The 26,363-nt window shown below is 37.2% G+C and overlaps 1 protein-coding gene across 1 annotated transcript; it reads right to left on the bottom strand.

Annotated features, from left to right (window-relative positions):
- Positions 1 to 4,032: 4,032 nt before the first annotated feature.
- On the bottom strand, positions 4,033 to 5,175 carry LOC123272171 (ankyrin-1-like). Its single transcript, XM_044738870.1, has one exon. The coding sequence runs from the start codon at positions 5,173 to 5,175 to the stop codon at positions 4,033 to 4,035; it is 1,143 nt and encodes a 380-aa protein (XP_044594805.1).
- Between the last annotated feature and the right edge of the window lie 21,188 nt (positions 5,176 to 26,363).

The raw sequence follows: 26,363 nt of genomic DNA, 5'->3' as shown, positions 1-26,363 counted from the left end.
TATCTAATGGCAAAAAATTTTTATTTTCTTATCTTGTAGGATCGGCAGGTTTTTTTTTTTTTTTTTTTTTTTTTTGCCAATAATATTTCCATTTCTCCTCTTTCCCATGAAACAACAATCGTACTTTATACTATTTTCTATTATTTATATATTATAATACAAATATACTATTATTTAATTTAATGATTATTTTAATTAATACTCTTATTATCATTATTTTTGAACCATATTCATATTACCAATGGCTGAGTACATTCCTTAATAAAAAGAGAAGAAAGAAAAATCTAATTGTCAAGTGACAAAGGAAAAGAAAAGAAAAGAGATCGCAACCTCCCCATGCTGACTCCGCTTTTCTTATTGGCATTACACTCCGTGATTTTTATTCATCTCCTAATTGCTCATAACGCTCACTGCATCTATAGTGACTACACCTCCGCTGTGTCAAAGTTTTATTGTTGAAAGAAAAATTTTGTTGTGAAGAAAAAAAAATCATGACTTTCTTCGGGACCGATTATTTTCTGACCTGCGTGCGAGTTGCATCTCGATCTGACGAGGTAAGTCATAAGAATTAGTTTGATTAGTTATTTTAATTATAAATTATAATAATAATAAACTCTAAATTATAAAAATAATTACTTGATTTATAATCTTATCTGTATATAAACTAGAGGGAGAGAAAAATAAAATAATCATGTAATTATTTTTCCTAGGACCTCCTAGCCATGTGCTAGATCCTCCACGCTTTGGTCGTGGATGGGCCCCGTCCTGAACGAGAGGTCTACTTGTTGGCGCAGTTCCGGACCCTATCCCGGATTCCGATGCCCATTGCTCTCCGAGGGATGATTGACGATTACAATCGTGCCCGTTTCCGGAGAACTCAAGCTCTGCTGTTTGGCGAAATTTCTCCGGAGCTTTTCCGTTCCCCTCACTACTATCCGGGTGATATGATCCCTATCATTCACCTGGCGTATGGCCTCCTCGACTTGGTGAACGTAAACGAGGCATAGTGTCGTTATTATTATTATTATATATATTTTCATAATTATTATTATTATTATAATTATAATTATTATTCATATTATTCATATAAAATATATTTTAGTATATATAGTCAAATTTGTGTTATGTTCGTTTATTTACTTACTGATTATTATTATTATTATTTTTTTTTTTTTTTTTCGGTTCAGAATTTCTTTTTTCCGAGCAATTTAATATAAGAGCAAAAAAAATTTTCTTAATTTCCTATAATTTTCCTTTGCAAGGAATTAATTGTCCTTTGTTAATTTCCCGATTAAGTCCATCCAATTCCTACTATTTTTCTTTATTGTAGTGTATAACAGCGAGACTCAGTGATATGTGTAAATATATATCGTTATATCTGAGTAAGTATACGTTTTATATTTCTTTAAAATTTCCAACCCTAACTTAATGATTAAAATTATATTGTTTCCGATAATTATTAATCTATCTTTATCTTTATATTTTATAATAACTAAACTTTAAAACAATTATTATAATTTTCTTTTCTATTAAATTTTCTTATGCAATTTGTCGCATCTAATTGCTTATCTCGCGCTCTGGAATGCTTGATAAGCTCCAGTTTCCCCCACTTGCGGATTATCTCATTAGTTTCCGCTCGGATGCCGTACTGTGCAGTTCCATTATATTCAATATTACACTTTTTTGTAAAAATTTATTCTATACCCTCCGTTCCCTTGTGAGTTCTGTAATCGTTGTTTTTTTTTTTTTTTTTTTTTTTGTTTGAACTTGTTTGTGGTTTGTGAAAATTTTGTGAAGTTCCCATTTGGATTATCCTGGTTTTTCATTTTTTTTTTTTTGTAAGTATTTGTAAGAATTTCTATTAAGATTATTTATTAAAACTATAATTTTTTCTTAAAACTATTATCTATTAAAATTTACTTATAAAATTATAATAGATTAAAAATTTCCTTTATAAAAATTATAATATTTCCTTAAAAATTATAATTAATTTCTTTGATTAAAATTTTACTTTATAAAAATTATAATATTTCCCAAAATTATAATTAATTTCTACTATTAATTTATTAAATCGATTTTTTCTTATCTTTCGGTCTTATCTCCCGAAATATTGGAGGTAGCCTCCCAATGTTTAATTAAGTTTTGTAGGGAATACTATAATTTACAATTTCGGTCTGATATAATTTTTTTTTTTTCAGATGATTATTTCCGAAGATACGGCAATTTTTGTAAAAGAAATTTTCTTTTTATTTGACTTTTTTACTTATCTTTCGGTCTTATGTCCCGAAATATTGGAGGTAGCCTCCCAATGTTCAACTACGTTTTGTAAGAAATGTTATAATTTACAATTTCGGTCTGATATAAATTTTTTTTTTTTTTTCGGATTACTATTTTCGAAGATACGGCAATTTTTGTAAAAGGAAATATTCTTTTTATTTGACTTTTTACTTATCTTTCGGTCTTATCTCCCGAAATATTGGAGGTAGACTCTCAATGTTTAAACAAATTTGTAGGGAATATTATAATTTACAATTTTGGTATGATATAATTTTTCATTGAATGAATATCTTGGAAACTACGGCCATTTTTGTAAAAGGGAATACTCTTATTATTTGACTTTTTGCTGCCTCGGCATGTGACTGCCTTCTCCCGTTTCCATTGCTCTTGTCTGTTTCTTTTGTTTAGTTAATAGACATTCTTATGGAAGATCAGCATCATTATTATTATTAGTATTATTTTTATCAACTATTATTATTTTCATTTAAAGCGATTCCTTAATTAATATTTATATATTTTTCCTTCTTTTTTTTTCAGAATTATGGATTTTTGATTTTCTTCGTTTATATGTTTATTTGTAGTTTTTTTTTTCTTGTGTTTATTATTTTTGTTTAATATATATTTAACTTTTTATTCAGTACGGCTGTTTTTCTTTCTTTCCTGTCTGCCTTGTCCTTCCTTTTCTATTTCCACTCGTTGGTGGTGCTCCTGGGTTGATGCTGCTGTTTTTGGGGTTTGTTTTTTTTTTTTTTTTTTTTTTCTTGTTTCATCGTTGTTTGCTGCGGCTGTCACTGAGTTTCTTGCTGCTACAGTTGGTGAGTTATTTTCCTATTTCCTATACTCTTTTTTCGTTTATTGCATTAGTATATTTTCAAGTTCACTTTGATCGCTGCTGTGCTGTTGCTAAGTTGCTCCTGAGTTGCTGTTCGATTGCTGCTGCTGATGTGTTGCTGTTGCTGTTACTGAGTTGCCGCTGCTGTTGCTTTGATCGCTGCTGCTGATGTGTTGCTGTTTTTAATTGGTGAGTTATTCTCCGTATCTTATTTACTTAGTTTTTTGTTTATTACATTTGTATTTTTTTTTTCTCAGGTTTATTTTAATTGCTGCTGTGTTGTTCGGATGTGTAGGCCACTGCCTGCCACACGGATTCAACGCGGTGTCGACTCGACTCCATCGCCACTCCTATATACGTATCCTTTTTATTTATGTGTAATTTTTTTATTTTTTATTTTAATAATAATGGGGTAACAAGGGACTCTTGCTGCTAAATTAGTAATTTTCAACATATTACTATTTTGCAGTCAGATCTTATTATTGGTCTATTCCTATTAAATACCGTTTTTGGTCCGATTGACCCGCGCCCACCTAATATTTACTTGTTTGCTTATCTCTAAAATGTACTCAGTCATTGGTTTTTTTCTTTTTTTTTCTTGTTTTTAAATTGAACGTTCCTGTATTTACTGTTCAGAAATTCTGGACAGAAATTACACCTCCTACTGCGTTAGTTATCGTGGTATTGGTGTAAGCTTAGACCTATTAATGATTATGTAATATTACCGGCCGGATTTCTACAAGAAAAGGGATAAGGTTCTTAATACGCATGCTGTGTTAATTATATGTTTGGGTGGTGTAACTTCCCTTCAGTTTAAAGGAATTTGATTTCACATTTATCTATATATATATAAATAATAGTTTAAAGAACAAGGTTAAAAAAAAAATTTTTCCACTTATCTACTACTGCGTTACTTTGTTGTTTCATGTTAATAGCATCTCGCGAAGTTTTTTATATCCCAGTGCTTCGGTCGTGGTCTTCCTTCGTGGGTTTGCTATTTGGACTAGGTCCCCTATCCCAAGGTAGCCGACTATCTTATCAAGTTGATGGTCCTGTAGGTGTCTTAGGAACATAATTTTTTCTAGCTCTTTTTTCACCAGTTTCTCCACCTTCTTTCGTCCTGTTGCAAGTCTTATCTTTCCTTCAATTTCGATTCTAAAGTCACCTTGTATGTTTGTATCATTGTTTAATATTTCCTCGAATTTTTTCTGCCTGTTGTAGGTCCGCATTTGTTCGGTTGAAGCGTTCCAAACGTCGCGTAAAGTTATTCTTTCTCCACACTGCCGCGTTATAACTTCTTTTTCCATTCTTGTCAACTCCTTTTTAAATTCGTCTTCCAGGAATTCCTCTTCCTCCGTGATGTTTAGTGTTTCTGATTTAAATTCTTCCGTTATCTTTTTTTTTTTAGCACGTAGTTTTAGAAGCCAGAGTCTGAGTAATTTGTGTGTTTCGCGATGTTCCCGGGTTGAATGATCTATCGTATTGTCTGGGATCCCTGACACATACCCTTTTGGCATACATTCCTCTTGCCTGGGGTATTTACAGAATTGGAGAGCATTTTCCCCTCTCTTGCTCGTGATGTTGATGTCGTAGTATGATAGTAGTATTTCTGCTATGTCCCCGTATCCCCTATGTGCGGCCATATGCAATGGTGTAATGCCCTCTTTTGTTGTACCCCGGTTTACCTCTGCCCCGAAGACTAACAGTATTCTTACGATGTTGATTAGTTCTGTGTATTCGTCGCTCCAGTTGTTTCCTCCTGCGTATATGTACCTGATTGATTTTGTGAACACCGCCATGATTGGCGTCATTCCTTCTTTGGTAGAGTGATTTACCTTCGCTCCAAGTCGCAACAGTTTGACGGCTTTGCCCCATTGCCTTCCTTCAAAAGCGTAAAATAACGCAGTTTTTCCTTCATTGTCCTCCGACTCGAGTGATGATCCTTCTTTCACCAGTATATTAAACAGGTCCCACGTCCTTTGTTTTGCGGCTATGTGTATCGCCGCTAAACCTTCCCCATTCTTGATCCGAGTATCTATTCCTTCCCGGATCATATGCTCCAACATCTTTTTGCCTTCGTCCTTCAATCGTCCTTCAATCGTCCTTCAATCCACCATCGAAACTGCTAACTAACTCGTGTATGGGGTATTTTTCGCTTTCATCGTTGTTGGCATCCAGCCGAGCTCCCACGCGTACAAGAAGCCAAGCTTCTTCCATCATTCTTCGGTTCAAAGCTTTGCATAGTGGAACTTTTGAATTTTTCAGTTCCGGCTGATCCAATTTGGCACCGGTTCGGATTAGCGTTTTTACTGAGTCAGCTCTCCCTTTTCCTAACGCTACCCCTAGAAGAGTGTGCCCATTATTCCATTCTGGGACGTATCCAAGCCCGTGGCGTTGAATTATGTCTTCCATTTCTCTTGTATCCTCGTCCATGATTGCCGTAATCATCCTTCTGTTCATGGTCCTGGTGTCCATGACTTGTTCGTTTGATCTTTCTCTCTTTTATTGGTTTGCTCTTATCTGTTGACATAGAATTCCTTTCTTTCAACGAATTACTAGGGAGGGGGAATTGTATTTATGCGGAATCAATATTTAGTAATGGGCCTTCGGAGTCTGAGTCTGGGGCTGAATTTGTGAGTTTGATCTTATCCTGATGTACCACTCGAGGCTTTGCTCTTATATTAAGTTCAACGTTGTTATTTTCACACACTCTAGTTATTTCGTATGGGGCCTCATAATAATATTTCATTTTATCTGCTCTTGGTTCCTTTAAAAGCCAAACTTTCATACCTACTTCGAAGACCCTTTCTTTTGTACCTCGATCATAGTACTCTTTGGATTTCGTTTTTGCTTTTTCCAAATTGTCTCTAGCTAGTTTTTGAGTCGTTTCCAACGTATCAACTAAATTTGTTAGGTAGTCGTGATACGTTTTGCCAGCAGTATCCGCTCCCAGTGAAAATTCGGACGGTATTAGTGCTCTTCTTCCGAATACTAACTCGTGAGGTGTGTAGTTAGTTGCTTCGTGGACCGATGTGTTGTAAGAGAACATTGCAAAGTCCAATCAGTCATCCCATTCCCTGCTTTTATCGATGAAGTATCTCAAATACTCCGTTAGCGATTGGTGGATCCTTTCAATTGATCCGTTACTTTGTGGTTGATAAGCAGTCGTATTTGAATGTCTGATTCAGAATAACTTGCATAAACATCGCATTGTTTCGCTCATGAAGTTCGCCCCTTTATCGGTCAAAATCGCTTGTGGTGCTCCAAATAAACAGATGACTTTTTCTGCCAGTGCTTTCGCAACGTCGCCTGCTTCTTGCTGTTTGAGTGGAATTGCAATGGAAAATTTTGTCAATAGATCTTGTACTGTTAGTATGTACTTATAACCTTGTCTCGTTAATTCTCGTGGTCCATAGATGTCTATTGATATTTTTTCAGAAGCTGTTTCCGGGGTGTCCGTGATGACCATGGGTTTTCTCGGCTTCACCCGTACCAATTTACGTTGTTGGCAGATAAAGCATGTTTTGATGTAGTTTCTCACATCCTGCTGCATGGTCCTCCAGTAGAATTGACTTCTTATACGCCGATAAGTTTTTGTCATTCCCTTGTGCCCTCCTACAGCTGATGTATGGTGGTCCCTTATTAATGATCTTCTATTAGTCACTTTAGGTACTTCTACCCTTTCGCTGCACAACGTTATTGCTATTTCTGTGGCTGAAAATATTTCTCTTAATTTCGAAACATAATATCCTTGCAAGGTCTTACTGAGCAATTCGACTCCGGTGGGCATTCGTAATGTTTTACATTGCCTATGTTCAGCCAGCTGTTTTAATGAGGTTATTATATCGTCCATTACTTCTTCAGACGTATGGCCAATGGCATTGGTTGCGTAGATCATTCCAAATCCCCACCTTTTCTTCTTGTTCATTGCCAATATATCTCCTTTCTCCAAATCGTCCTCTTGTATGTTTCCCATGTTAATCCATTTCATTTCTAATAATATGTCGACCAAATCCAAGTTTATGTCTCCGCTGGCTGGTAGGAAATAGGCGAAGTTGTCATTGACATCTGTTACATGTTGCCTGGAGTAGTTTACATTTGATTTTTCCTCTGGGTCCGTTCGATATCCCTCGGGTATATTACATTCTATTTCTGACTCTGAATGTGTTGAGTCTGAGCTATTATGGTCGTCTGTACCTGTCGATCCATAGTTATTAGTCAATATTTGCCTCCATTGGTCATTTCCTCCTTCTGTCTCCTTGTGTTGTTGTCTGGATTCCTCATTCCTTCCTGTTCCATCCTCCTTTCCGTCGGCCTCTGCCTGTTCTTGCTCAAATCTCTGAGTCTCGGGTGTTCTATTCCTCTCCCCATTTAATTCTTCGTCTTCTAATATCTCTTCTGGCCTGCCATCCGATATATTTTCTTTCTTCTTTGTTTCACTTCTTGTTTGATATCGACGTCTGGTAGTTCTTGTCTCCTCTACTGGCCCGTGACGTTCCCTGCTTCCAACACTATCTGTGTCACTTTCTTCTGACCGCAATATTAATCTTGGTTTGTTTTTACTCCATTTTGGGCGTCCTCTATTCCTTTTCGTTAATTGTAGTGCCGAAGGTCCAGCTACTGCTGATGTCAACTCCATGTTTGAATCCGATATCATCTCGGAATCGTTGCATTGCGGCACTGTTTTCTTTGTTATTTACTTTGGACGTCCTTGTTCTGCTGCTGATGATGCTATAGCTTCACTCCTTCCTCTTTTTGCTACATCTATATCCGCTACTGGTAGGAGATGACCATTTTCGTCCCTTACGGGATTCCTGGAGAGTGCATCGGCATTCGAGTTGCTTTTTCCCGGTCAATGCATTATTGTATAGTTGTATTCCTCCAGACGGTCGACCCATCGTCGCAGGTGCTCTCCAGGACTCTTTTTTGATTTCAGCCATGCCAGTGGTTGGTGGTCGGTGACCAATGTAAAGTTCCTACCATAAATATATGGTCTGAATGTTTCAACCGCATACATTATTGCAAGTAACTCTTTCTTGGTAACGTTGTACCGGCACTCCGCTGATGACATTTCCCTTGATGCGTAGCTTATCGCTCTGGCTTCTCCGAGTTTGCCTTGACTCAGTATTGCACCTAATGCATAGTCTGACGCATCTGTTGTGACTATAAACGGTTCCTCGAAGTCTGGGTATTGTAGTGTGACTCCTTCGCATAGTTCTCTTTTTAACGTATTGAATGCTTTTTCTTGACTTTCGTCCCATACAAAAGGGGTACCTTTTTTGAGTAGGTTTGTTAAAGGTTTTGCTTTCCCTGCAAAATTTCTGATGAATCTTCTGTAGTAGCCTGCTAGCCCCAAAAATTCACGGATCTTCTTTTCATTCGTTGGCTTCTTAAATCTTTCTGCCGCTTCGACCTTTGCTGGATTTGGTTTTACTCCATTTGCACTGATAATATGACCTAAATATGCCACTTCACGGTGCAAAAATTCACACTTTGCTGGTTTTAACTTTAATTTCACTTTTTGCAACCTATCAGCGAATTTTTCGTATTTTTCACGATGTTCTTCTAACGATCTTCCATAAATTACTGCATCGTCTATATATATGAACAGTATTACTCCCTGTAGTCCTGATAGTACACTTTCCATCGTGCTCTGGAAGGTTGGTGGTGCTCCTTTCAGTCCCATCGCCATTCTCTTAAACTGATAGTGACCGATGGGAACGGAGAAAGCTGTTTTATATCTATCTTTTTCGGCCAACGGAATTTGATAAAATCCTGAGTCAAGGTCGAATACTGAAAAGTAGGTGGCACCTCCAATTTGATCCAGAATGTCACGGATGTCTGGCAAAGGGTATGAATTTGGAACGGTTTTGTCATTTAACTTGCGGAAGTCGATTACATGTCTCCAATTTTTCGATCCATCGAGTTTTGGTTTCTTGGGCACTATCCATACCGGTGAACTGTATGGTGAGTCTGAGGGTTCAATTATATCGGCATTTATCATATCTTGAATTTGTGTTTTCAACTCGTCCATTAAATTGTGCGGCATCCTGTATTGCTTGATGTTTATTGGAATGTCGTCCGATGTACGTATCCTGTGTGGCGGAACATTTGCTGCTTGTAATTTTTCTCCTGGCAAAATATATATATCAGGTTCGTAGGAAATGTTTCCTCGTACTATCTCTAGCTCTTCTTCGTCGAGGCGTTCCGTTGATATAGTTGCAAGTATATTGTTTGCTCGTTCATGTCTTGAATTTCCAGTTGTTTCGTCTTTTTGGATGCTGTATATGGCTGCATCTGCTGTTATTTCCTCAAATTCGTCCATCTCTAGGTAAGGGACCGTGAACACATGTTTTTCCTCCGTGGTGTTATATACGTACATGCATGCTCTTCCGTTGATAACTAATACCACTGCATCCCCCAAATAAACACCAGGTGCTATGTCACATCGTGGAACGTATCCTTCTTCTCCAGCGTTGACTACCCTGATGTGCACCATCTGTATTGATCTTTCGGGAATTTCGATAGTATCTTTGCAAAAGTCAAATGTATTATTTCCAAAAGTTATTTTTCTGTCTTCGAAGTTAATTTTCACCCCATAGTCCTCTAAAAATGTTAGTCCCAGAATGCCGTCCTCTTCTAGGTTGAATTGGTCTCCTACAACATCGAATATTGTTTTCCGTCCCTCGATGTCTAATTCGACCTTTCCTAAGGTTATGACTGCCTCCGAGGTTATCCCATGTAATCTGGTTTTCCTTGACTCATCAATTTCTACTCTTGCCTCTAGTATATCCTCTCGGATTAAATTTATTTCAGCTCCAGTGTCTATTAAAAATGTTGCTTTTCCTCCGTCAACTTTATTTGTATTTAATTGTATTGTTGTATGCATTTTACCATATAGTTTAACGCTGATTTCTTTTACCCCTCGTTCGCAGTCTTCCGAAATCTCTGCGTAGTCCGATTCAGTAAGGGATGATGCTGCCCCGGCCTCCTCTAGTTTAGATGACCAGTATTAGATCGTTGCATAGATCGTTGGCGGTCTTGGTTTTGTTGGTACCGTATTTGCTGTGGTTGTTGCCATTGTTGTTGCTTCCGCCTCGTCCTCGAAATGTTTGCACAATTCACTTCACTCGATTCACTTAGCTGGGCGACAACCACGTTGGGCGCCAAAATTCCTGTTACGTGTGGGCTTACTCCTGGATCTGTTACCTTTCACGTATCAGACATCCGGACTAACTCAGTATCTCACAGGAACTTATTTATAAGATGGAAAAGGGTGTGGGTCGCTTCTCGAATGAAGAATACACGTGAATTATGTTAATGATTGTTTATTGGGCGTCCCCAAAGCATAGGAGTTACCCTGAATGGCCCTGAGAGTCTCTTTTACAAACTAATTATTCACGATAAAACACAGTTCCAATATTAAGATCAATTTAACAGCAAAACGCAATGATTCTATAGCGGAGACAGATGTAGCAGCAATGAGAATGAGAGTCTAATTTAGACAATTAAGCTCGGTACTATTATTCAGACTCGATATAGATTCGGACAGACTAATCGACTGACTGACTGTAGGTGACGCAAAAACTGGCGTCTCCTGGATGATCGAGTTTATATATCCTTCGTCGTGGGCGTTGCCGATTATTGTATTCTTGCGCCAAGCTAGTGTTAATCCGCGAAAAGAACTCATATTATTACGCCCGCGGATTAACGTAACTACTTTTATGTTCCCTGAATCAGCGGAAAATCGGTATTAATGCGCCAGGTATTGTTGAATGACCATTGATAAACTGTCGTTTCAGCATCACGTGCATGTCCAATTTGTAGAAGCCTCGCGATTCTAAGTAAGTTTTAATCTTGCTGACCGATCACAGAAGACGAGAGTTCCTATTTCATGAGGGCAAGTTGGGCCGTTTAATATATCGATTTACAGATATAGATTTAGTATCGAGATACAGACGGGAGGGTAGGCCCACCCGTCACACTTTAAATACTACAAAGCCGATTAATAAGCTGGTTACTGATAAAGATGGTGCAGTTTCAGTTCAATGTAAAAACAAAGTTGATGTCACGCGAGTTAAATCAATTTTATCTGAAAAACTTGGTGATAAATTTGACGTGAATTTGCAGTGCCTAAAGTTTCCTAAAGTAAAAGTTGTAAATGTGGTCACTGAGTTAGACAAACAAAATTTAATTGATGACATTTATAATCGTAATTTTTTTGACTTCGATGGTGGTTTTAATGTGCTCTCGGATCACATGAATAAATCTGGTAAACGTGTATTGGTGCTTGAACTGTCACTGGAAGCATATGTATCGATAAAAGCAAACGGTTTCTTCATCTATGTTGCACATCAAAGATGCAGAGTATTTGACGTTTTTGATGTTAATTTATGCTACAAATGCTGCCGATCTAACCATAGTTATAAAAAATGTTCCAATGATGTTAAATGTGCAGTTTGTGCAGGAGATCATGACACCAAGTCATGTAAAAGTTCCGAATTCAAGTGCATAAACTGTGTATACTACAATCAAAAGTTTAATAAAAATCGGTGTACGAACCACAAAGCTACAGATGTTAGTAAATGTAGATACTTAAAATACAAAGTAAATAAATACATTGCATCAGTTGATTACCCAGTTGAACCTATTTTACCGACACTATTATGGTAGATAAAAACAATATTGGTATTGACTTCACTTTGAAACAACAGTTTGACAACCTGGACGATGTAAATAAACACCTATTTGTCAATAACTTAAATATTATTTGCATTAATGTGAGAGGACTAAATACTAACTTTGAACGTCTAGAGTGTTTTATCAAAACATTGATTATGAAACCTAATATAATTATATGCACTGAAACATGGAATTTGCCATGTTTCAAAATTTTCTCCATTAATGGGTATAATATTTATTACAATCACAGCCATATCAATAAAGCTTATGGTTTGGTGATATATGTTAAAGCCAATATTGATCATAATGTGCAAATCGAAGATAGAAGTAACGTTAAATTATTATCAACGGTAATTAATACCTAAAATGGTGATGTCATTAAAGTAACTGGTACCTACAGATCATATGATGTCAACAAAGAATCTTATATTGAGGCGATTAAACAATACATCGAAGGCAACAAATCATCTGTTGATCATGTTTTGGCGGGTGATTTTAACATTAATATATTAAGTGATGAAGATGTATCCAACGATTTTTTGTCCAATTTTTTGAATAGCGGTTATATTCCCTATTTTAACAATATAACTAGACCTAGTCTTTCCGTAGATGGTGGTTCCTGTATAGACAATTTCTGTATGAAATCTAATTTAAATAATATAAACTCGTTCACGTATACTAGTGCTTTTACAGACCACTACACATTATTTGTTTCAATTAGAATAGACAAAAGAGTAAATAAACCATTATTTTTACCTTGTATTAATTATGATAAACTAAGTAATCTAAGTGATCAGATAAAATGGAACCTGTTGACACTAGAAAATAATCCGGATGTTGCAATAAATAAATTAATTTTAATTATACAAGATCTTGTAAAAGAGTCTTACAGTGTTCCAAATAAGAAAACTAGAACTAAATTTAGTCCTAGGGAGGACTGGATCATATCGGGCATAATAACCGCGTGTAAAAGGAAAGAAATACTTTATCTAACTTGGAAAAAGAATAAAAATAGTATAATTCTTAAAGTAGAGTATAATAACTATTGTAAAGTTTTGAATAGAGTTATCAAACTTGCAAAACAAAATTACTTAAAAAATCAAGTGAATAATTATAAAAAAGACAGTACAAAACTATGGAACTTTATTAAACGTAAATTAGGAAAAAATAGTGATAAAAAAGATAATATTGAATTCATTTTAAATGATGATTACAAAATAATTGATAAGAGAGAGATTTCTGATCATTTTGTCGATTACTTTAGTGATATTGGATATAAACTAGCCTCAGATATTGACAACAATATCAAATATGAAAAAAAAACTTTTGAGCCTAATCAATTCAGTATTTTTCTCAAACCTACTTCGATTGAGGAAATTGGGAAAACTATTAAGGAATTGAAATTAAAATCTGAGGGAATAGATGGTATAAATAGCAAAGTATTAAAATGTTTATCAAATAAAATTAGCATACCTCTGGAACATATTTTTAATGTATGTATGAATGAAGGCATATGGTCTAAAGCTTTAAAAACTGCTGAAATAATACCTTTGCATAAAGCAGGTGACAAAGTTTTAGTTTCTGACTATAGACCAATTTCTCTTATATCTAATATTGCTAAAGTAATGGAAAAAATTGTATATTCGAGATTGGTAGACTTTGTAAACAAACACAAGTTAATTTCGGATAGACAGTATGGTTTTGTAAAGAACCGTGGTACAAAAGAGGCTATCTCTTTTGTTACTGAATATATACACAATAATTTAGACATAAGTTGCCCAACTGTGATAGCTTTTCTCGACCTGGCAAAGGCATTTGATACTGTTAACCATGCAATTTTACTAGTCAAACTTGAAGCATATGGAATTAGAGGTGTTGTACTGGATCTGCTGAGAAATTACCTAAATGACAGAACTCAAACTGTAAAAGTGAATAACATATCAAGAAAGGAAAGATATGTAAAAGTGGGTGTCCCTCAGGGCACGATTTTAGGACCACTTTTATTTATTTTTTATATTAATGACATATTTAAAGTGGTTCAATGCAACTCACTAGTCTCATATGCTGACGATACTGCTGTCTTATGCTCTGCTAAAAGTTGGTCGGATGTTCAGTCTTTAATTACTACTTGGCTAAATGATATTAACTTGTGGATGTGTGCCAATCAATTATCTCTAAATATAGATAAGAGCTCGTTTATAACTTTTGGATGTTATGTTGATAGTGTCCCAACTGAATTTAAATTATTTCTAGTCAATAAAGAGCTAAAAAGAGTTCAATCCTACAAATATCTGGGATTGATCGTTAATAGTAGACTAAAATAGGACTATCATACCAAAGATTTATTAACTAAGTTAAAATTTTTTACATATGTTTTCTATAAACTTAGTTTATTTATGAATAGAAGGACTTTAAAAATAATTTACCATGCAATGATTGAAAGTATTATTAACTACGGATTAATTGCCTGGGGTAGTGCTTATAGTACCACTAGAAATTCTATAGTATCAACTCAAAATAGACTGATTCAAAAAATTATTATAGATGAAAATTGTAATGTTCTAAATATACAAAAAACTTTCATTGTGAACTCACTCATCTTCTATTTCAATGATTGCAGGCACAAACTTTCAAATACTTTTTTCAATACTAGAAATAAGTCAATCTCACTTCCTAAAATTAATAAAAACATCACAAGTCAAAGTGCAAAATACTCGGCCTTTAAATATTTTAATTTATTACCGAACGAATTGAAATATTTTGCCGGAACAACCAAATTACTAAAAATAAGTCTAATTCGATGGATAAAACAATGTGACTTATGATTTTTCTCTAAACTACTATTATAAATTAATTATATATGTAAACTAGCTTCCTTGATTTGTATTTTAATTTATACCAGTCCTATGAACAGATGTTATGCATCTCTATAGGCCAGATATGTCATATATTATATTATATATTGATTATCTGTAATATTTTCTGGTTCAATAAATGAATAAATAAATACCCTATCGATTGTGTATATGAGATAAATAATTTGAAGGTTCTCTTATTATGAGAAAAGCTATTAAATAAATAAATGAATAAATAAGTCAATAAATAAATAAATAAATAAGTAATGTTTTAGAGAAATAAAAATAATCAATATAATGAGTTGTAACTTAATATCAATGCTAATAGATACTATTGGCCGTAAGAAAAGAATTTATATATATGAATATAATTAAAGAAATAATTATTAATTGGTTATTGTTCAATTACAATTAAATAATTATTAATTGGAAGGGAAGTTACTTGGTAATAGTTTTACTATTTTTAAAAGAAGTTTTAGTTTCCGTAGAGAACTTAATCAGTCTAGATCAATAAATAAAAAATAAAAAGATTAATAATACAGATTGAAAATAATTATAATTGAACTATTAAGTTGATATATTTCAAAGAGCTATTTAAATTAAATAATTAATTATTGAGTTTTATTAAATAGAATTACTGATTTTAAGTTATGAATCATAAACTTCATAACTTAAAAAGTATTTTTATATTTACAATGAGTGACGTTATAAATTAAAATAAATAACAATTATAATAATATTAATATTCTTTGGGTTCCAATAGGTAAATATAAATTATTCTAAGAATTTAACTAAATTTAACGAGATAAATTCTAAATTCTTAATTATTAAAGTATAAAATTTTAAATCAATAACTTGTAAAATTATGGAACTCGAATTTATAATTGGGTATTTGATTGTTTAGTATTGAATTTATAAGTGTAATATTGAATTTTGTAAATTATTTTATTTGATTGTTAAATAAATTCGGCTTTACTTAAAATAGTTGTTCATACATATATTTTATAATTAATAAATTCTATTAATTGAACTTTGAATTAAAATAAGGTATTATATTTAACAGTCACTCTTAAAGCTCCATCCCAATTCTTTTACTTGGTGAAGGCCAAAAAGAAGCAAGGTAATTATGCAATTAAAGTACTATGTTCTGACGTAACACATTAATAAGTCAGGTGTTAGTTGTTTGGCTCTGGATATAGACCAGGGCCGAAGCCTTCGAAAATAGTAAAAAGTAAAAAAAAATAATAGGAGGATGAAACCCATGACAAAAGGAGGGGAATATGATAAAAATAAAAGGACAAATGAATTACGGGCGATCCGAGTTCAAGAAGTGTGAGGGGGTGAGTTTTTAAGGGTAAGAAATGGTTTATCTCGATTTCCGGATAAACTACAAGTCCTATGAAAGAAAGTTGAATGACAAAGTTGTAGGTAATTAAAAGATCTACAACTTATATTTTTACAATTTTTTACATAACCTCGAAATTTATGAGAAAAATTCAAATAACCAAGTTTTTGGTTTTTTATTCTTATCTTTTTAAAAAAATTTTTTTTCCTCTACATTATTTAGTGAAAACTTACCTTATTATGTCTTAAACACACTGTAATTTATTAGATTTGAAATATTTATTTTTTCACCTTATTTTGACCTAATATTAAAAAAGCACCCTAATTTTAAATCGAAAATTCTCCCGTCAAAATATTAGCTTTTTCCAAAACGTCGGTGGGCTTTTTGTTCGTTGAAATCTCTACTTTCTGATGGTGTGATAAAAAATATATAATACTATAGTGAATTGTTCTCAGCAAATGCAAAAAATAAAAAAAACTCGAATTCGAAAATTTTTTCTCAATCGTTATGTACAATTTTGAGCTATTTATCAAAATTTACACTTTAATTACTCAAAAAACGTAAGATTTCATGTTAAATTGATAAAGAAAAAAATTGCAAATCGAAATATACTACTATAATTAACAAACAAATAAGTTAATATTTAATGAAGGGTCGTTCCATGTTAAATCGACCAATAGTTGAAATAGACCCCTTTTGATTTGGATAAATTTTGGTCAGAAGTTTTCTTTTATCATATAACGAAGTTCCGCTAAAGGAAAAAAAAAAAAAAAATAAATTTTTCCAAAAGATATGCAAATTCAAAATTTCGCGATTTTTCCAGTTTTTCAATTTCGTTTTTGTAATATCTTAAACCCTATTATAGATACAGGAATGACCTTTCGTTTGTTTGAAAGAGGACACTTGGGGATATTGAAAAAAAAATATTTCGAAAAATGCCAAATTTTAATTTGTGAAAATCGTCAAAAATGACGGTCGACATTAAAATTTTGGCTCAATTTTTTTTGTATAATACCTTGTACTGATCTTAAAAGATACTGAAATTTTTAGAACTGTGTTTTTCGTTTTTTCAAAAATATAAATTTTTGAATTTCAGAAAAAAAATTTCGGAAAAAAATTTTGACTATTTTTGAAGGCTTCGGTCCTGGTCTACAATTAAAAATCGTACATCTTACATGCATTCCGTATCCTGACCGTATTTAGAGTGAACATTTTATTAAATAACAACTAAAATTTGCTTAGAATTTTTTTGAAAAACTGAGAATATTTAATTGAAGTTATAATAAGTATTTTCTTTAAAAAATAACATAAACAAGCGGTATTTATTTTTTTATAAAAAATATTTAAAGTTAGCGACTTACGATATTTTACGTAAGTAGAAGTAAGTAAGCAATAGTCTGTAAAGAGGGGCAGCACTATTGCGTGAGAAAGAAACCAATAGCCATAACCTATTGGTGTCTTTATTTGCCACAATACCTTTTTAAGAAGCCCTTAGCATAAGCAGTCAACCATCCAACTCCATCCACTGCAAGGAGCAACCAAAGGGCCCAATCAAGGAAAAGGCGCTAAGATGAGCCCCAGACTCACGGATCCGGTAATAAAAAATAATCCTGCAAGAGGTAAGTTTATCTACTTTTATAAGAAAACATCCCACATAAATAATTAAAACAACGGAATTAAAAACTCTGTTGTGTATTCTTTAAATTGTTAGTCCAAACCTCCACCATTTACGCTACTACTCAAACGCCCTTGGACATTACAGAACAATCAAAACAAAAGGTGAACAATAAAAATAATAATAAAGATTTTTGCTGCTGCTCAACAGCAATTTTCTTTGTGATTATTTAATTGAATCCGAACAAAAACAGTTTCACTGTAAAAAATCGTGCCAAGTCCACGTTCATAAGACTATTCAGAAAAAAAAATTCTATTTCTTTACAAAAACATATATAATAAAAAATTAAAAAATCCAAGTAACCGATATGGTTGTATATGATTTTTGGAAATTAAAAAAAAATTTGTTGTAAATATAAAAATTAAAAGAAACAATTTTGGAACGTATTTAGTGTGCGTGGTTATGAAATATTCCACTTTTTATGAAATTCCTAAAATCTATCTACTAGGACTTTTAAAAAAAATTGAGGTACACAATGACGCACACCAAGTACGTTCTAAAATTGTTTCTTTTAATTTTTAAATTTACAAAATTTTTTTTAATTTCCGAAAATCATAGACAACCACATCGATTACTTGGATTTTTTAATTTTTTATTTTATATCTTTTTCTAAAGAAATAAAATTTTTTTTCTTAATAGTCTTATGAACGTGGACTTTATGCTCACTGTGTCTGTGTCTGTGAGCAATTTATGGTAATCGTTATTGATATCATTATAATTTCGATTGTTACTTGCATACTGGTCTTGGTTTTTACAAGGCGGAGTAGATGGTAGCTGTCGCATGCAGTGACTGTGCTACCATCCTGTGTGTATACTGTCCTGTTTTTTCTACGTTTGGACCCCTGCACATCCAATTTCACTCCTATATTTCACTTTATTATCAACCTTATTTTTCGCACATTTGGTTATCAGTGAAAACTTGTCACATTAAAATATTCTCAACTTTATTATCGTCACTACAGCTGTAGACCGACTAATGCTTTCTGTACTGCATTCGCCCTAATCCTCACCTCTTTCTATAGGCTTTTAGATATGAGGAAACCACAGAGAAAACCACACAAACACAAACGCACGCACACACACACGCACACCCACTCACACACACACACACACACACACACACACACACACACACACACACACACACACACACACACACACACACACACTCGGGGCAGAAGAGATACTGCTACCGGGCGCGTCTCCCCGAGCGGATGGGAGAACGCTCGCTGTCCTTGGATGACACTTAATCTCTTAGTTGATGAGGTACAGCGGGTAGGAGCCAAGCAAAATAACCAAACAAAATACGCTCCCGTGGACAAAACTCCCCTTTAATGGGTTGGTCGCACTAACTGACCTAACAAGACGATCGTTCCCTGCTGTGACCCGCTGGGAGTGACCGGAACCTCGTGTCGTAGTTTCCGACGATGCAGGCCACGGCTGATGTGAGCTTGCTCTGCCGAGGTGTAAGTTGCAGCAGTGGATCAGGAGCCAGCCACTTCGGGCCTTGATCAGGAAGTACGCAGTGAGTGTTAGAGATCGGAATCTTCACCGCTCTGAGCGAGTCTAGTCCGTCCGTGTATTCCGGGGCTGGCTAAGTGTCGGCTAGGCCTCAGGGAACTGGGGTAGGAGTACTATCTCCGAGGGTACACCCGTTCCTAGTTATGACAACCCGCTCCACTCCGTACGATGCGCTGGTGAATTTAAAAGTATGAGTAAAATTCAGGAAAACAACAATAGTGAAAACGGGCCTCATGCCCAACAAGCAGCGATTAAAGCAAGCGCTGAAATGAAGCGGTCGCAAGCGTTTGAACACCTTGAAAAGCTGACCAGTGAGCTAAATGACTTCATCCAATCTAAGGTCAATATCCACAAGGAGATTAAGACCAAGACGACCAGCGTAGCCAATGCCCTCCAGAGATTCAAGAAACTTGATGAAGAATGGTGTTTAACAGTACGACGCACTTTTGGCACTACACCGGAGAGAAGCATTCAAGCAACTATCGTGAATGAAGAAGCAATGGACACTGGAGCCGAAGGTGACGGTGAATCAGTCGCGGAAGACAGAATCAGAACTAGCAGCAAGTCAACTAAGAGAAAAGATCGATCTTCTCCCGACCCAACGATCTGCCAAGTTGTGAAGAAAAAGGACCTGAAACCAAGCCCTCCGAAAAACACGGCAGTGCAGAACGCCGGAAAAAAAGAGGTGACTGAATAGCAGAAGGTCCAATCCAAGAAGGAGAAGAAGGAGCAAGCGAGAGAGCGGTTACCAAAACAACCGGTGAACAAATCTCGGCCGGAGCCTAAGCGGGAAAAACCGCGAAAATTCACCAAACCAGATGCCTTAATTATTCGACCCGTTGAGAAGGCAAAATATGCCGAGATACTGCGTCGGATTAAAAAATGTCCCACCAGATCAGACCCGTGACGTCGTTGACAAAAGACGAATGATGGGAATATGCTCATTACGCTTTCCAGAAAGACCGCAGACAAAGGACAAGCTTTGCTGAAGACCATCAAGAGCATCCTTAAAGAAGAAGCGCAAGTCATCTGTAAAGGCCCAGAGGAACAGCTTGAAATCCGGGACATTGACGACGAAACAACTAAAGACGATGTCCGGAAGGCCTTACAAGAGGCAGCTGGAAATGACTACGAAATACCTGAAGATGTCATTAAAATTCGTCCGGCCTACAGAGGTACTCAAACTGCTTCGGTACGATTGCCAGCAGCAATAGTGCAGAAGATACTTGGAAAGACAGGCAAAATAAGGATTGGCTGGGTAAATTGCCGTGTCAGAGCAATTAAGACACCATTACGATGCTATAAGTGCTGGCACTTTGGGCACACTACTGCTCAATGTAAAAGCAGAAGTCGACCGATCTGGGCTTTGCATCAAATGTGGGCAAACAGGTCATCAAGCTGCTCAATGCCAAAATAAAGTGAAATGTGCGTTATGTGCGGAAAAACCTGGCTCTCAGGACACTGCTCACCGTTCTGGTTCTGGCCGATGTCCAGTCTTCCAAGAAGCACTCCAGAAGCTGACAAATAAACGAACATGAGGATACTGCAGCTTAACATCAATCACTGCGAAGCTGCGCATGACCTGCTTATGCAGACAGTACGGGAATTAAAGCTCGACGTTGTGCTTTTATCGGAGCCATATAAACATTTAGCTGGACAACCTTGGGAGACGGATATCACCACGAAAGCTGTGATCTGGGCTTGTGGTAAGCTCCCTTTCCAGAGTGTAGCTACCAATGGCAGCGCTGGCTTTGTAGCAGCATCAGTAGATGGCATCCGTTTTTACAGCTGCTACGCACCACCTAGCCTCTCAATTGCTGAGTTTACTGACTTCTTGGATCGACTGACCGAGGACGCGAAGCAACATCATCCAGTGGCGATAGCCGGGGACTTTAACGCCTGGGCAGTGGACTGGGGCAGTAAGCAGACTAATGCACGAGGAAGAGAGCTGCTAGAAGCTCTTTCTACACTAGATGTAGTCTTGCTCAACAGTGGTGACACGCCGACCTACACCAAAGGTGACGCAAGCTCGATTGTAGACGTCACTTTTGTCAGTACCAGCCTTGCTAAAGGTAACACTAACTGGAAGGTACTGGACATCTACACTGCCAGTGACCATCATGCGATACTCTGGGAAACGTCAAACGACCAGAACACTCCGGGGCCTATCAAGCAATTTAACACCGTCGGTTGGAAGGTGAAATCTCTTGACCCAGAAGTATTGCTAATAGCCCTCGATAGTGATCCGATAGAGACTGGATGTGCAGAAGAACATACTAAGGCTCTGATGATGCGAGTAACACAAGCTTGTGATGCCAGTATGCCTCGCAAACGTGTTATGAATTCAAGACCTGCGGTACACTGGTGGAATGATCATATCAGCAACCTCCGTAAAGAGTGTCATCGAAAGAGAAGAATATCACAGCGTGGCTATCAACGACCTTACTCTGCAGTGCTGATCGCAGAGTCCACAAAAGCTCGTCGTGAACTTAATAAGGCCATAAAAGAGAGCAAAAGAAGATGCTGGAAAGAGCTCATATACGAGGTCGACAAAGACGTGTGGGGTCGGCCGTATAAGGTGGTCATGACGCACCTGAAGAAACAACAAATGCCGTCACCTACGTGTCCCCAACTCCTTCAGAAAATCGTCACTGCGCTGTTTCCACAGCAACACAGTCTCAATTATCAGTCAACGCAAGATGAACTGGACGACATTCCACCTGTCACTGAAGAAGAATTGTTGGAGGCCTGTAATCGGGTAGGAAATAATAAAGCGCCGGGATTGGACGGAATCCCTAATATAGCCTTGAAAACCATCATAAAGGCAGCACCAACATTATTTCTAGACGCTTACAACGCATGCCTCAAGGAGGGGACTTTTTCCTCGTAAGTGGAAACAGCAACGGTTAGTACTTTTACCTAAAGGAAAGAAACCGCCAGAAGAACCGTCATCTTACCGACCACTCTGCATGCTAGATACGGCGGGTAAGATATTTGAGCGTATCATCCATCAGCGAATAGATGCAGTAGTCGACCCACTCTTGGCAGACAACCAGTATGGATTCCGGAAAGGACGATCAACCCTGGACGCGATCAACCTGGTTGTTAATACGGCCAAAGAGGCAATCGCAGGAACTAGATGGAAGGGTGGAACGAAGAAGTACTGCCTGGTGGCTGCCTTAGACATCAAAAATGCTTTCAATTCCGCTAATTGGGACTGCATCATGCAAGCTCTCGACGAGAAGAACGTGCCAACATATCTTCGCAGACTAGTGATTAGCTATTTTACAGATAGAGTGCTGAAATACGATACAAAGAATGGTCCAAAAGAGTATGATATAACCGGTGGTGTGCCACAGGGCTCTGTTCTTGGTCCACTTCTGTGGAATATCATGTATGACGGGCTCCTGAGACTGAAGCTTCCAAGATGTGTCAAACTGGTAGCGTATGCGGATGATGTTGCCGCAGTGATCGTCGCCAAACTCCTCGACGAGATTCAACATCTGTTTGACATCACTTTTGAGAAGATCAACCAGTGGATGGATACAGTGAACCTACAACTGGCCAAGCAGAAGACCGAAGCAGTGCTTATTACCAGCCGAAAAGAAGTTGAAACAATTAAGATTAATGTCGGTGACCGAGAAATCACATCACAACCTTATATACGATATCTGGGAGTGATGCTTGATGCCCGACTCAACTTCAAGCAGCAAGTGGAACACGTCTGTACGAAAGCGTCAGTAGTGAGAGCTAGTCTCGCACGATTGATGCCGAACGTCGGAGGCCCAAAGCAGAGCAGGAGGCTACTATTGTCATCAGTAGTCACATCGGTGCTCACCGACGGAATATCAATTTGGGCTGACGCACTAGAGGTGCAAGATTCATGGAGAAAAGCTGGACCAATATATCGTATGAGTGCCCTACGAGTTGCAAGCGCCTTTCGAACAATATCAGAGGAAGCAGTGTGTGTCATTTCCGGAACTCTGCCGCTTAGAGTTCTAGCTGAGGAAAGACGGAACCTTTACCAACGAAAGAGGTCAACCACACTAAGTGCCGAGGAACTCAGAGCTGAAGAACGGCAGAACAGCATCGCACGATGGCAATCGCATTGGGACGCCGCGACAACAGGAAGATGGACACACCGTCTCATACCGAAAATCGACGTTTGGATAAACTGGAGTCATGGCGAGGTCAATTACTATTTGACAAAGATGTTGTCAGGACATGGATGTTTTCGGACGTATCTTCACCGCTTCAAGCATGATGATTCACCGGAGTGCCCGTCCTGCCCAGGAATCAATGAAGACGCGGAGCACGTTTTCTTTGAGTGCCCACGATTTTACCTACAGCGCGATGAGCTGGAGATGATCCTGAAGAAGAAAATCCAACCAGAGACAATAGGAGAAGCAATGCTGTCATCAGAGGCTGCCTGGAACGCCGCAAACACGTTTGCAACAGAAGTCCTTATAGACTTGCGTTCCATCGAAAGAAAAAGAGCAAATGACAACAACTAGAAGAAAGGTAAAATAATACCTAGTTACCAGAAGGAAGAGCAGTCGCTATATCCTCCCCCCACGAAGTAATGCCTAACGGCGGTTTCCATGAGGGATTAGAGGAAAGAGGAAAGGGGTTTAGGGTTTAGTGGGTAGGGGCGTTAGCGTCGAGTTTTAGTATGACGCTGCGTCGAGTCGCCACATATCCAGGCCAAACAGCTACGCCTAGAATCCGTAAAAAGGATTCCCCCCCCTAAGGGGGAAAAAAAAAAAAAAAAAAAAAACACACACACACACATACACACACACACACACAGTGACAACATCACAGGGATAGTCAGTTAAGCTTCCTATGACCATAAAACGTCGAGATCTGATAAAAACTCGATTATTGCAAAACGGGGTGGGAACAATAACTTCCCGATTTTTGAAAATCTTCGATTTTCTTAGAGAAAAGTTACAAAAAATCATGAACAATCAATAAATTCGTTAGTTTTCAATCTATTCACACTTCTATTGAATATATTTGAATATTTTCTCACATTTTATAAATATTTATCAACAGTCAACTAATTTTCATGACTGTTTACAACTACTAAGTTTAAAATTTTTCTAATTTAAGGGGGTATTGTGGTCTAGAAGCCTAAATTTTAGGCATTTTACAAACTAACATAAAAAAGAATTTAAAAAAAAATTTCTAAAAAATAAAATGATAAATTTAATAAATTACAGGCCGGTGAAGTAAGAGCTACAAAAAAAAAACGGTGCACTCTGGTTGACATTATTCCAGCCCTTGTAGTGAAATGAAACAAAAAAAATCAAAAAATTCTCAATCTGTAAAGATGTCGCTATCGCGTTGACCTTAGCCAAAAAATAAAAAAAAAATAAAAAAAATGGTTTAGCCTAAAGGCCATCGCTGCAACTTCCCGCTAATTCCATACCTGGGCGCTAAAAATTGTACTTATGACATTTTTGAGATTTTTGAGCTCAAAATATAATTTATGTGATATTTTGAGCTCGCTGAGTTCAAAGAGATAATATTTCAATGCATTTGAACTCTCCCAGTTCAAAAGTCTGATAAAAGTTTTATAGAACACTATTTTTGGAATTTTCAAACCGCAATAACTTTTGAATGGAGCAACCGATTTCCACGTGGTTGGCGGCATTATAGGCAGTTTTATTATCCTCAAAGCTGATCGGTGAGATGAATGATTTCGTCCAGCCAAAGGTCAACATTCACAAAGAGATAAAGGCCAAGACGACTGGTGTAGCTAACGCCCTTCAAAGGTTTGAGAAGCTGGACGAGGAGTGGCGCTCATCATTGCAGCGCATTTCCCATGCTACACCGGAGAACGCCTGTCAGGCTGTCGTCGTGACTGACGAAGCAATGGACACCGGAGCCGAAGGTGACGGTGAATCAGTCGCGGAAGACAAAAGTAAAGCCAGCAGCAAGTCAGGTAAGAGAAAAGATCGACCTTCTCCTGACCCAGCAATCAGCCAAGTCATGAAGAAAAAGGATTTGAAGAAAAGCCCTCCGCAAGGAGCGGCAGTACGAAGCGACGAATAGGAAAAAGCGTTGGTTTGGCAAAAAGTTCAGTCCAAGAAAGAGCTAAAGCGACAGAAGAAAGGGGTGCTCCCAAAACAGATGACAAAGGAGCCTCGATCTAAACCCAAGCGAAAGAAACCGCGGAAATGGATCAGACCGGATGCTCTCATCATCCGGCTGACAGAGAAAGCAAAGTACGCCGAGATTCTGCGCCGAATAAAACAGGACGTCCCTGATGATCAGGTCCGTAGTACGGTAGATAAGATCCATAAGACCAATGCTGGAGATATGCTGATAACTTTTTCGAGGAAGAACACCGACAAAGGCCAAATATTGAGAAAGACCATTGCAGACATACTGAAAGAAGACGCAAGAGTAACCTGCAAAGGACCACAGGAGGTAATTAAGATCCAAGACGTCGATGATGACACAACGAAGGACGACATCCAGGGTGCCCTACAAAAGGAAGCTAGAGATGGCTGTGAGATACCACTAGAGGCAATCAAAATCCGTAAGGCCTATAGAGGTACTCAAATTGCCACAGTAATTCTACCAGCAGCAACAGCACAGAAACTACTGAATGGAAGTATCAAAATCCGGAATGGTTGGGTTAATTGCCGAATAAGGGCAACAAAGAGACCTATTCAATGCTTTAAATGCTGGCATTTCGGACACCATGGATCCCAGTGCAGAATCAAGGTGGACCGGTCGAAGCTTTGCATCAGGTACGGACAAGAAAGGCACAAGATTGCTGATTGTAAAAATCCAGCCAAATGTGCATTATGTGCTGAGATTGAAAGTGCAGAGAATGTTGCCCACCATGCCGGTACTTATAAGTGCCCGTTATTTCGGGAGGCACTCTAGAAGTTGACGAACAAACGAACATGAGGATACTGCAGCTCAATCTCAACCATTGTGAGGCAGCGCATGACCTGCTCATGCAATCCGTGCGAGAACTAGAGCTTGACTTGGTACTGATAGCAGAGCCATATAAACACCTGAGTACCCAACCCTGGAAATCTGACAGCACATCCAAAGCTGTCATCTGGTCATGTGGCAAGCTCCCTTTTCAAAATGCAGTCGACAACAGCAATGCCGGCTTAGTAGCAGTATCAGTAGAGGGCATCCGCTTCTATA

Source organism: Cotesia glomerata, linkage group LG9 (assembly GCF_020080835.1).
Source record: "Cotesia glomerata isolate CgM1 linkage group LG9, MPM_Cglom_v2.3, whole genome shotgun sequence".
In the NCBI taxonomy this organism is placed as follows: Eukaryota; Metazoa; Arthropoda; class Insecta; order Hymenoptera; family Braconidae; genus Cotesia; species Cotesia glomerata.
Note: the sequence above shows the minus strand (reverse complement) of the source record. Positions and strands in the feature narration are given on the sequence as shown.